At 47.2% G+C, this 13,702-nt stretch overlaps 1 protein-coding gene across 1 annotated transcript in view; it reads left to right on the forward strand.

Annotated features, from left to right (window-relative positions):
* nav3 (neuron navigator 3) overlaps window positions 1-13,702 on the forward strand; it is a 160,435-nt gene that overhangs the window by 77,907 nt on the left and 68,826 nt on the right. The window contains exons 6-7 of the mRNA XM_068755448.1: window positions 4,587-4,655; window positions 8,799-8,941. Coding sequence (XP_068611549.1) covers window positions 4,587-4,655; window positions 8,799-8,941 — 212 coding nt within the window. The remainder of the gene's footprint in view (window positions 1-4,586; window positions 4,656-8,798; window positions 8,942-13,702) is intronic.

Genomic DNA, 13,702 nt, shown 5'->3' on the forward strand with positions numbered 1-13,702 from the left:
GATTGATCGAGTCATTGAATAATACTGAAATGGTAGTGATTACTAAGCATGTGTAACGGTGTAAATGGGTTTTGAACATGGTTCCAGTATTTCTCTTGATTGTTTTTAATCTAAATGTTTCCTGTGTGTGTTTTTTCTTTTTTCTTTAATGCAACTAAAAGCACTCAAAGTCTACAGTTGTTGGATTTAAACGATTCTTATCACTTCTTATTGCTAGCCCTAAATAACTATCGTTCTTTAAGTTCTAGACTGGCTAAGGTAGATCTGTTTACTGCTTGTCATCAAACTACAGTATACCTGCTGTACCATCCAAACGAAAGAATATACAAATGTTATTTTTTTATTTTTTTTCAATGGAGGCGTTCAAATTTTTCGAGGAATCCCGTCAGCGGCGGCTGATATTGTTTGCATGAATGTGTGTTGGACGTCGTCCAAGCTGCGATGCTATTTGTAGCATCTCAACGTGAGTGCTTGATATATCGCATATACTCGAGACATCGCATATACTCGAGACATCGCATATACTCGAGACATCGCATATACTCGATATATCGCATATACTCGATACATTGCATATACTCGATATATCGCATATACTCGAGACATCGTATATACTCGAGACATCGCATATACTCGAGACATCGCATATACTCGAGACATCGCATATACTCGAGACATCGCATATACTCGATATATCGCATATACTCGAGACATCGCATATACAGTAGTCCCTCGATATAATGCGGTTCATTTTCCACGACTTCGCTGCTTCGCGGAGTTTTTTATTGCAATTTCAGATTTTATTTTTTGCTCTTGAACGCGCCTTGAAACGGCGCAAGACGAAGGGGCGCGGTCGGAGGAACTCTGAAACACGCACGAGTTGCTATTAATAACTTCTTATGTGTTCAACCTCGTAGGTTGATCATTAAAATTAAATTTGTTATTCCTAAAAGCTATCATGTTTATTTGTTAAGTGTTTGTTTAATAGCGCTCTTATTCTCTGTGTAAAAAGAGGCTTTTATTTTGTAGGGGCATAAACATCACGTCCCTCTTAGGTTTTGTTTCTTCCTGTTGCTACATGTAGCCGCTGCCGTTCCGCTGTGCTAAGCTATCCAGTAAAGCAGCATGAGAGGCTAAAGACAGCACGAGTAGAATATTTGTTCTTCTGCACTCCAAGCGGCTCTTTCCTCGACCTGCACGCCTTAACATTATTAACAGGAAAACGTTTACTGTACGTACTATATATTTATATTCCTCAAACAAATGTTTAGTTCTGAAAAGGTTTTGATCTTTGGTTTCATTCTATAATACTGAAACAATCTATTTAGATTAATGCCTGACTGTTAAACGTGTATAAAGTGTGTGGTGAGGGGTTTTACAGCCTTAAAACATTTATGTACATGTATAATAATAAAAACAAATAAAAATTACTACATTACGGATTTCACTTATTGCGGGTTATTTTTGGAACGTAACGTAACCCCCGCGGAAAATGTGGGACTACTGTATACTACTGTATATAACAGGAAAACGTTTACTGTACGTACTATGTATTTATATTTCTCAAACAAATGTTTGAGCTCCCTCTCAGGTGAAGCCCTACGATCAAAGGCTGCTCAGCACCTCCTCACAGGTGAGGCCCTAAGATCAAAGGCTGCTCAGCACCTCCTCACAGGTGAGGCCTTATGATCAAAGGCTGCTCAGCACCTCCTCACAGGTGAGGCCTTACGATCAAAGGCTGCTCAGAACTTCCTCACAGGTGAGGCCCTAAGATCAAAGGCTGCTCAGCACCTCCTCACAGGTGAAGCCCTAAGATCAAAGGCTGCTCAGTGCCTCCTCACAGGTGAGGCCCTAAGATCAAAGGCTGCTCAGTGCCTCCTCACAGGTGAGGCCTTATGATCAAAGGCTGCTCAGAACCTCCTCACAGGTGAGGCCCCAAGATCAAAGGCTGCTCAGTGCCTCCTCACAGGTGAAGCCTTATGATCAAAGGCTGCTCAGCACCTCCTCACAGGTGAAGCCCTAAGATCAAAGGCTGCTCAGTGCCTCCTCACAGGTGAGGCCCTACGATCAAAGGCTGCTCAGCACCTCCTCACAGGTGAGGCCTTATGATCAAAGGCTGCTCAGCACCTCCTCACAGGTGAAGCCTTATGATCAAAGGCTGCTCAGCACCTCCTCACAGGTGAGGCCCTACGATCAAAGGCTGCTCAGTGCCTCCTCACAGGTGAGGCCTTATGATCAAAGGCTGCTCAGCACCTCCTCACAGGTGAGGCCCTAAGATCAAAGGCTGCTCAGTGCCTCCTCACAGGTGAAGCCTTATGATCAAAGGCTGCTCAGCAACTCCTCACAGGTGAAGCCTTATGATCAAAGGCTGCTCAGCACCTCCTCACAGGTGAGGCCCTACGGGCTCAGACTGTGAAGCGTCTCTGGAGAGGGAAGCGGCTCATTCGACCTTAAAGGATGTTTGTCTTTTCCGGTTTCACCTCGTCGAACATCACGTCATCTCTCTGTGCGGGTCGGTCGACTCCTCACAATGATGACATTTATTCTAGATCCATCCAGCAAGGTGAAACATCTGCATCGGTCCTCCTCCGCTCCTCCTCCGGTCCTTCTCCTCTAGACGAGGAAATGATGCATGAGCAACGCTTTGCTTCATTGCATCTGGGATTTGTGAAATCATTCATATTGTGTCTGCTCTCTGGTCGTTTTTATGATGAACACGTTTAGCTGGGGAGAATATCTGAACGTCAGAGCGGCGCTTAGTCGGTCGGCGTCGGCGCTGAGAGACAGCAGAGCCGTTCAGCTCAAGCATCGTGGTCGATTGTCAAACCGGCAGCCCACGGCCACAAGACAGAGAGCAAGTTGCTCCGCGTTGTCGGAAAAGATGGTCGTCCAAACAGGTCGCTGGCGTCTGCTGCTTGCTCGGTCCAGCTGAAGCTCAGAGGACGCGCTCCACAGACGAGCCGCCGCCGCCGCTCCGAGCTGATCGGACAGCCAGGGGAGGGTGCGAAGACAAGTGGGACGCTAGAGGCAGCTCTTTATTGAGCTAAATTCATTTCGGTTGTTGCTACAAAGGTGGCGTTGTTGCCATTGTGCCGTTTAATGTTCCATTCCGGCTTGTAACAGACGCCGTTCTGTTATCCAAAATAATGCAGTTTACAATGCCTCGGGAGTCGAAGAGCTTTTCGGAGTTCAAACACACGAGTGGAGCCGCGGAGAACCGAAGACACGCCGACGAAGGCGGAGTCGACCCGAGCAGGTTTAGTTTGAACGACCGGCCGGAGGAGAAAGACTGTGCTCAGATCGCTTTGTTCTCTTTAGCTCTTAATCATGGATCCAAAGAAACTCAGCAGGAATACTACTGGAAAAGAAAAGAGGAAAGTAGGGAGAACAACCGATTAACAGAAGAAGGAAATAATCACCAAATATGACAATCGCGTTCGTTTTTGGGGTCTTGCTGCAGTACGGGATGAAGAAATCGACTTTTCTTAAGGAAACTGAGCTCAAGAGAAAGAGAAGGGGAGTTTTCTGTTTATGGAGGAGGACTCCCTTTCAAAGGAGTCGTCCTTCCTTCCTCCCCTCCCTCCCGACACCGCAGCCAAAGAGGGATTTAATAACACAGAATTGGGTTAAATTAACTTTTATTATGCTTTTGTTTTTTCTATTATTTACACTTTTACATGTTATCAGTTACATATTAATATCACTGTAGGCATGGACATGGCATTTATCTGCTACGTAGGAACGCATTAATCGAGTTTCCACTGTAGATACTTTTTTTGCAGCTGATTTTTGCTAAATTTCCTCTTCAGTTTAGGAAATATTAGTTCTTGTTCGACAACATGGCCTGAAATATTTTACATCTTCATTTTTGTATCTCCATTTCCTTTTTATTATCTGTACTCCAAACAATTCTTTAAAATAGGAGAAAGGGACATTTGCTGGTGGCTGCACAGCGAGCCTGATGTCCACGGACGCCGTTTTCTCATCATGTTTTTATTCGAATGGGGTTCCTTCCTGTTTATCACTCACGCCAGAAACAACGTTTGGAGTTGCTGCAGGGCTTCGCCTTCAATAGCAGCTTTGTTCACTTGGATTTATGACACTCCCATGTGTTGCCGGTCACGCAGTTCATGCTGAAAACACTTCGGCACCTTTGCGTTCCCCTGCGGGTCGTTTAGCACGCTGATTAAAGGCACCTCTTTATTCCCAAAGTGCCCTCCGTGCAGCTTTAACTACATCCTGCGTGAACCCCCCCCTCTGGGTGACTAACAGTGGGGCGTGGCTTATAATCTGTGGGTATTTCCTTGCGTGTTCTCGTCAAACGCCGCCACCGACCCGCTGCTGAAGGTCCCTCTGGACCTTCTTATGCAGCTGCCCTAAATGCACTCAGATGTTATTGGCTTAGTCATAAGCATGCGGTAATAAACACGTGTGAGGCATCATGCAGCCTGGGCCTCCTCTTCCTCTTCCTCCTCCTCTTCCTCTGCTGGCTCCTAGCTGAATGGCTCCTCACACTCTGCCTTTATTGCATTAAGACAAGGCTTCAGAGACTTCATTGAACTGTGCTCTCTCTGCTCTCCCCTCAGTCTCACGGCACGATATGCAAGTCCTCCCGGCCACAGTGGAACAGGGTCACCACAGAAGAAGAACACCAGGTAATCGATGCATTTATTCTCCTAATAATATGATGATGAGTTCACGGGGAAGAGGACCTCGCTGGTGGAACCAGAACCAGACCAGGACTCATCTGGACCTTAACCTCCAATTGAATGGAAACACTTTGTTCAGGGCTCAGGAGAAGGATTCTGTTTAAAGTCGTAGCAGGCGTGACTCACGCTCACACCGGGATGCGTGCATGGAGCACATCGCTCCTTCACCGTTTCAAAGGCATCAGCACACCGACTGCTTCTGCTTTAATGTCTGTGCTCAGACGCTGACTCAGCGACACCCCCTGCAGGAAGCCTTCAGCCATGCTCAATGGTCACACCCCGTAGCAGCCCCCTGGGGATCCTTCAGCCCCCTGGGGATCCTTCAGCCCCCTGGGGATCCTTCAGCCCCCTGGGGATCCTTCAGCCCCCTGGGGATCCTTCAGTCCTCTGGGGATCCTTCAGCCCTCTGGGGATCCTTCAGCCCCCTGGGCGGGATCCTGCAGCCCCCTGGGGATCCTTCAGCCCTCTGGGGATCCTTCAGCCCCCTGGGCGGGATCCTGCAGCCCCCTGGGGATCCTTCAGCCCCCTGGGGATCCTTCAGCCCCCTGGGGATCCTTCAGCCCTCTGGGCAGGATCCTGCAGCCCCCTGGGGATCCTTCAGCCCCCTGGGGATCCTGCAGCCCCCTGGGGATCCTTCAGCCCCCTGGGGATCCTTCAGCCCCCTGGGGATCCTTCAGCCCCCTGGGGATCCTTCAGCCCCCTGGGGATCCTGCAGCCCCCTGGGGATCCTGCAGCCCCCTGGGGATCCTGCAGCCCTCTGGGCGGGATCCTGCAGCCCCCTGGGGATCCTTCAGCCCCCTGGGCGGGATCCTGCAGCCCCCTGGGGATCCTTCAGTCCTCTGGGCGGGATCCTGCAGCCCCCTGGGGATCCTGCAGCCCTCTGGGCGGGATCCTGCAGCCCTCTGGGCGGGATCCTTCAGCCCTCTGGGCGGGATCCTTCAGCCCCCTGGGGATCCTTCAGCCCCCTGGGCGGGATCCTGCAGCCCCCTGGGCGGGATCCTGCAGCCCCCTGGGGATCCTGCAGCCCTCTGGGCGGGATCCTGCAGCCCCCTGGGGATCCTTCAGCCCCCTGGGCGGGATCCTGCAGCCCCCTGGGGATCCTTCAATCCTCTGGGCGGGATCCTGCAGCCCCCTGGGGATCCTGCAGCCCTCTGGGCGGGATCCTGCAGCCCCCTGGGGATCCTTCAGCCCCCTGGGCGGGATCCTGCAGCCCTCTGGGCGGGATCCTGCAGCCCCCTGGGGATCCTGCAGCCCCCTGGGCGGGATCCTGCAGCCCCCTGGGGATCCTTCAGCCCCCTGGGGATCCTGCAGCCCCCTGGGGATCCTTCAGCCCCCTGGGGATCCTGCCATCTCGCACCACCAGCATGAACCTCCCCGAGGGCGCGTTGCACAAACTGCTCTTTTAATCTTCCACATATACAAGACAAAGAAATGCACAGGTCAGTGGGCGTAACCAGACCCATCGTCATGAGCTTGATCGCTGCTTTCTTACCACCAGAGAAACTCGTCTTCACCTTCATCAGCATTAATCGTCTCGTTTCCCCCCAGGAGGAACGTTTGAGCAGTTCTAAAACAACCGATGCCTTGCTCAAAGTGCAGCGTGGAGAGCGTTTCCCTCAAGGTGCTGGAGTTTGGGCCTCTGCTTTGTGTGCTATTTATTAGCCCGAGGCTAGCCTCCGAACAGGAACTGCGCTCGATCGCTCACATCAAGGCAGAGCTGAGGCGAGAGGCGGCCTCCTTCACGGGTTCTTGTTGGTAACCAGAGGACACTTCCCTTCCTCCTGTGGAAGGACTGATCTGATGATGATGATGATGATGATGATGATGATGTTGTCTCACCCCCATCTCACCATCAGGCTGGACATCATTGGTCAGACACTCCTCCGTCTGTCTGCAGATAGAATCACTGCCCGGCTTCTCCTTTGCATTTCCCTCTCAAACGACCTGCTGATGATAATCAAACATGTATTTTGGAAGATGAAAGACTGGGATGATTAAAGGGACTCCTGAATTACAATCTCACCCTCATTTTCCTCTGTTTATCTCTCATTTTCTGTCATCTTTTGCAGCTACAGTATTTTCTTCCTTTTCATTTTCTTTCATTCTATTTAATAAGTTCTTTTGAATTTTTCACCCCCCCCCCCCCCTTGTGAGTGTCTCTTTTCTCCTTGGTTGTACCTCGTGTGAGCATTTTATTACTTGTCTGTTTGTAGCGCAGTCCTTTTCATCCCTGTCATTTCTCTGTTGTCTTTCTGTCTCTCTTTGTATTTTGGGTTTTCATGTTTCATCCCAGTGGGTGGCTGATCCAGGGTCTGCTGATGTCACCACTACAGATGTTCAGCCAGGTGTTTTATGATATCAAAAAGTCATGCAAAGTGAATGTACCGCAGGCTTTGGCACATTAACTGTCATGAGATTGACATTTTGTTTTTGCCCACTTGTCTGTATGGAGCAGCGTTAGCATGGTTCAGCACGTGGGCTAGCTTAGGAGGCAGCTTTGCTCTGACTCCATGCTGCGCTGGTCGGTTCATCGCTGAGCCACGTTTTATTTTTTCGAGACAGACACCCAAAGTAAATCTTTGCGTACGCGCTGCCGCATTAGCGGAAGTGCTGAACGGCGTAATTGCAGCCGCCGGTAAGTTTTAAAAGCATAACTCTGCTTCAGAGATGTCGGTTCGAGGAGCTGCAGTCCCGCACAGCAAGAGCTGTCCTGCCAGTGATGTTAAACATGAGGCCTTTAGCATTAGCATTAGCATGGCCAGTTGTCATTGCTTTTTACCTTGGTTTGAAAATCATTTTAGGACTGTCCTGATTTCCTATTTGGATATAGAATGTTCAATTAGTTTTATAAAGTTTGATTTGTATTAATTGTCAATAATCAAAATAATAGAAAGCTGTAATAAATTCAATGGAGGAATGATAAGTGACTGATTGACGACTGATTGACGACTGATGTCTCCCCCTTTCGCAGCAGAGACGGACAAACGGCGAGATGAAATCATTCCTTTACTTTTATCTCTGAAAATGGCTTCAGCTTTGACACTAAATGGGATCAAACTTTTAAACATGTGGTTGAACCCAGAAATGTATATAAAGGAGTTTAATCTCGTGTTTATTCCAGCATTGCTACTTTCAAATCCTCCATGCACAGAATGAGCGTGACCGTCTCTTCATGATGATGTCATACCAGCGTCTGTTTGCCAAAGGAATGAAACAGATCTGCTGACCGTCTAGATAGAAATCTCTGAAATCAAGATGTTTTTTTTATGAGATTTTATTTTTTGTCCATGCAGGGCATCACAGTCTGATTTGTTTAGTTTAGAAGAACATTTTACGTCCATATTTTGACCACTTCAGGATTCCAGCCTTTAAAAGTAACTTTCCTCTCCGACATCTCGCCTCCATCTGCAAGTCAGGCACCAGTGACATATTCAGCGTAGCGAATCGATTATCGGTGTAAAAGGATGCCGCAGGAGCTTCGGGGGCAGAAACGTTCAGAAGGTTTTATCTTTTTTTTAGCATGGACTCAAAAACCCACGTTTTGAATACATGTTTAAACCATTAAGGGTTGTATTTGAGAATATTAGAATAAAAATATCATTCTCACTGAGTCTGATCAGCTCGGATAGATGAAATCCTCAGTTGAGAAATCTTATCATCCTGAGCCAGATTCAAAATCTCTTTGGAATAACGTCCAACAAAAAAAATGAGTGAAAACATAAAAAATAGTCTTGCACAAGAAAACTGATATTTTTTGATGAGATCATTATTTAAGCGGCGACGATGGAGTTGTGGAAATCTCTCAGCCGTAGCGTAACAAATCAAACATCTCATAGACAGGCTTGTGGAGAGAAAAAGATTCTGAGAGACTGTCTGAAAACACAAGCCTCCTTGGCAGGTGTGCATGTTAAACATCAAACACTTCCAACGATCTCAGCTTTTTCTAAAATGTATGAAACATTTTATTTATTTTAATTACGATTATCTCTTTTAATTATTGCACAATGAATATCTTAAATTCTAATTATATGAATATTCCATGTATATATATATGCCCTTGAACTTTGTCCCTCACGCTGGCCCCTGCAGGTTACCAGGCCCCTCCAGAGCACCTGCTGCAGGCAGCGGCGCCTCCAGGAGCCCGAGCTCATCCAACCTCAACCGTCGGAGCCAGAGCTTCAACAGCATCGACAAGAGCAAGCCTCTCCAGTATGCCAGCGGCAACGACCGAGGTGAGGGCGGACTATTGCAGGCATGCCCAATGTTTGTTTCTGCTGTTCAGATAACGGGCGTGTCCTGATTTAATCTGAATGCTGATATTTCGTTTCATAGAAATGAAAATATTGAATAACAGAATATTTATGTGGCTCTTTGGTTGTTTTAAATCTAGTCGTCAGAGACTCTTGGCCCTCGGACACGTTCATGTTTGGACACCAATGGACTATTGCCGAAGTACAGATTTGTACAGATTTGACATTCTCGATCTCAACCACTAGGTGGCACCGCTGACTCTCTAGCTGTTTTAACCAGTCTGCTGAATCATCCCAGTTCTTTAATCCAACTCGTTTACAAGCAAAGCTGTTAAATTGAGGCACACATTAATATTCAAAGGAGCCAGATCCATTTGAGGAATGACCAAAACGCCTTTTTCACGACTTCATTCAGCACTAAATGAATTGTTAATATATCAATATTTGTTTTAACAGCCTCTTCCTGTCAGCACGCCATGTTTTAATTACTTAATGTCTGTCCTACAGGCCCTTTCACTGCATGATGGATTTCCTTTTGGCTCCTTTAGGACAATCCTCAGGACTTTCTGGCTCAATAATTACACTCGGTGCCATTTTCAACCCATTCCAGCAGAGTTTATGGCATGATAATCACCGCCACCACATTACAAGCTATTAACGTGCTTTCTAGCTCAATTGTTTTTTTTAAAGCTTTTTTCTACATCACTCCCCAGCTAATGTGGGAAAAGCCCAGGAGGATGGACTCAGTAGATTTGAGAGGTGATCAGGAGGTGATGGAGGTGGAGGAGATATGCAGTGAGTGGCATCAGGCAGCAGAAACAAAGCGCCTCCAGCAAACTCAGTCCTCCTGTCTTGCTTTCAGTCGTAAAGGTTTGTGCAGGATCTGCACTCGATCGTTATCTTTCTGTCTGAAGCCTCAAAGCGTTCAACAAGAGGAAGTAGGGCGGCTGGACACGGAGTCTCTGAGCAAGTGTTTGTAGTTGAAAAGGGAAGTGGAAGTTGAGAATCAATTTTAAACCATTTGCTTTGGTTTGCACTGCTACATCAATCCATCGCTGTCTTCCATGCTTTTTGTGGAAGTTGACATTTCTCTGAAAAGATGGATAAATCCTTTTCGGGACTTTCACCCGATGGAGTCCTGTCAGACGTCAGTCCTTAACTTTGCAGAGCTAAAACACCCCGAGTTGGAACTTCACTTGTTCTGTCCAAAGGAGTGAAAAATCAATTGTTCTAGGAAAAGTTAGGGTTAGTTCCAGTGTAAAATAAACAGTTCCAGTGAAAGAATCAAGAATCAATAAATGTTTATTTTCATTCAAACACTCTCATGAAAGAACGAAAAACAGCACTCCAGTCCCAGCTCGAGGCGCCAAAAACAGACACACATTCATTCAACGTAAAACTACCTGGAAAAAATATATACACAAAAGTGATTGTACGATCCCCAGTAGCAGCATCCAACATAACAATTAGTCCGACGAGGAAGAACTGAATTTATTCACCGTTCAGAACTCAGCATCAGGGAAGAAGCTGTTCCTGGACCTGCTGCTTCTGGCCCTGATGCTGCGCAGCCTCCTCCCAGATGGGGGGGGGGGACAGTCCGTGTGCAGGGTGGGTGGGGTCCTTCATGATGGGGGGGCAGTCCATGTGCAGGGTGGGTGGGGTCCTTCATGATGGGGGGGGGGGGGGGACAGTCCATGTGCAGGGTGGGTGGGGTCCTTCATGATGGGAGGGGGGGGGGAGAAACAGTCCATGTGCAGGGTGGGTGGGGTCCTTCATGATGGGAGGGGGGGGGGGGGGGAGAAACAGTCCGTGTGCAGGGTGGGTGGGGTCCTTCATGATGCAGGTTGCCTTTTTCCTGCACCTCCTGCTGTAGACGTCACTGACGGGGGGTGTAGCTTCCTTTCCTGTAGTCCACAAACATCTCCTTTGTTTTCTTCACATTGATGCAGAGGTTGTTATCTCTGCACCGCTGCACCAGATGTTCCACCTCCTGCATGTACTCCGACTCGTCGTTGTTGAGGATGCGTCCCACCACTGCTGTGTCGTCTGCGAACTTGACGATATGACTGCCCGGGTACTTGGCTTTGCAGTCATACGTCAGCAGCGTGAACAGCAGAGGGCTCAGAACGCATCCTTGAGGGGAGCCGGTGTTGAGGATGATGGGGGCGGAGGAGATGCTGCGGCCTTTCCGTCAGGAAGTCCAGGACCCAGTTGCACATCGATGGGCTCAGCCCCAGTGCCACCAGTTTGTTGACCAGAGTCTGCGGGATGATGGTGTTGAATGACGAGCTGAAGTCCAGAAACAGCGGCCTGGCATAAGCATCTCTGGTCTCCAGGTGACTCAGGGCCTCGTGAACCACTGAAGCGATCGCATCGTCGGTGGAGCGGTTCCTCCGGTACGCGTACTGATGGGGGTCCACGCTGTCATCAACGCTCTCCTTAATGTGCCCCATCACCAGCCGCTCAAAGCACTTCATGACTATCGGAGTCAGAGCAACCGGCCGATAGTCGTTCAGGCATGAAACGGTGGAGGTCTTGGGGACAGGGATGATGGTGGCTGTCTTCAGACACGTCGGCACTGAGCCCTGGGACAATGAGGTGTTGAAGATGTCGGTCAACACCTCGAAGAGCTGATCAGCACAGTCCCTCAGAACCCGGCCCGGGATGTGGTCCGGGCCTGCAGCCTGAGAAAGAGCAACAGTTCCAGTGAAAGAGCAAACGTCCAGTGTAAAAGAAACAGTTCCAGTGAAAGAGCAAAAGTCCAGTGTAAAAGAAACAGTTCCAGTGAAAGAGCAAACGTCCAGTGTAAAAGAAACAGTTCCAGTGAAAGAGCAAAAGTCCAGTGAAAGAGCAACAGTTCCAGTGAAAAAGAAACAGTTCCAGTGAAAGAGCAACAGTTCCAGTGTAAAAGAAACAGTTCCAGTGTAAAAGAAACAGTTCCAGTGAAAGAGCAACAGTTCCAGTGAAAAAGAAACAGTTCCAGTGTAAAAGAAACAGTTCCAGTGAAAGAGCAACAGTTCCAGTGTAAAAGAAACAGTTCCAGTAAAAAAGAAACAGTTCCAGTGAAAGAGAAACAGTTCCAGTGTAAAAGAAACAGTTCCAGTGTAAAAGAAACAGTTCCAGTGAAAGAGCAACAGTTCCAGTGAAAAAGAAACAGTTCCAGTGAAAAAGAAACAGTTCCAGTGAAAGAGAAACAGTTCCAGTGAAAGAGAAACAGTTCCAGTGAAAAAGAAACAGTTCCAGTGAAAGAGCAACAGTTCCAGTGAAAAAGAAACAGTTCCAGTGAAAGAGCAACAGTTCCAGTGTAAAAGAAACAGTTCCAGTGAAAGAGCAAAAGTCCAGTGTAAAAGAAACAGTTCCAGTAAAAAAGAAACAGTTCCAGTGAAAAGGAAACAGTTCCAGTGAAAGAGCAAAAGTCCAGTGTAAAAGAAACAGTTCCAGTAAAAAAGAAACAGTTCCAGTGAAAAAGAAACAGTTCCAGTGAAAGAGAAACAGTTCCAGTGAAAAAGAAACAGTTCCAGTGAAAGAGCAACGGTTCCAGTGTAAAAGAAACAGTTCCAGTGAAAGAGCAAAAGTCCAGTGTAAAAGAAACAGTTCCAGTAAAAAAGAAACAGTTCCAGTGAAAGAGCAACAGTTCCAGTGAAAGAGCAACAGTTCCAGTGAAAGAGAAACAGTTCCAGTGAAAAAGAAACAGTTCCAGTGTAAAAGAAACAGTTCCAGTGAAAGAGCAACGGTTCCAGTGAAAGAGCAACGGTTCCCACATGCTTCTTTCATATACTTTCATTTGTCCCTGTGATAAAGTTTGATTGATCTTGCTGTTACTTTATACTTCACAAGTTTTTTTTTATCCCCTTGAACCAACTGGAGGCAAAATATACAAATGAGATCAGTCAGCTTGAACTTCTGGAGCATGAAACAGAAACGCTGGCAGTGCATCTTGTTATTCTACATATCTATGGAGCATTTCAGTTCTTCTTTTAAGTTCAGATTTCTCAGATATGAAACTTGTGAAAAGTTTAGTCCACAGGCAAAATTTGATTCACTAAATTTTAAAACTGAAGTTTGCTTTCTACAGTATGAAAATATAAATTGCTGAAAGAAAGCAAACGCTCAATTCAGACACGTGAGCTCAGATGTTTGATCCCGAGTCGTCGTCGATTCACGAAGAGACTTTATGAAACACATCCTTCGTAGGTGATTGTGTGTTTTTTGTTTTCTGACCCCAGAACAGAACCTCAAAGGCACAGAGAGCATCATTCTTGTTGCCGTGCGACTGTCTAATTAGCCTCAGCAACTCATTTGTAGCATTAAAGGTCAGATTTATTTTTCTATTTCCAGTAAAGACAGAAGGAGGCTGGTGATGAGGAGGAAGGTGTGAAACTGTAGAAGTTGCACATTTCCTGGAGGAAGGCTATTGTGTGTTGTCCAGCTGCAGCCTTCATCTCGACCTGCAGAGGAAGAGGATGGAGGAGGCGTGGCTCTAATTGCATGTGTGCAAATGATATTCACATCAGCACCTGTTCAAACTCACTGCTCCCAGAAAGAAGTGACAGTTCATATTCTGGCCGCAGATACCGAATAAAATATACACCGAAATGGGAAGAGTCTGTTGCCATGGCAACAGCAAGTTTCTGCACAGTGAAAAGCGTGGTGTGAAAGAGAAGGGGGTGGGGGCCCTAAAGACAGGAGTAATTGACTGGATACACAAACCCACACACACACACACATGTTTGTCTTGACACC

Source organism: Brachionichthys hirsutus, chromosome 22 (genome assembly GCF_040956055.1).
Source record: "Brachionichthys hirsutus isolate HB-005 chromosome 22, CSIRO-AGI_Bhir_v1, whole genome shotgun sequence".
Lineage (NCBI taxonomy): Eukaryota > Metazoa > Chordata > Actinopteri > Lophiiformes > Brachionichthyidae > Brachionichthys > Brachionichthys hirsutus.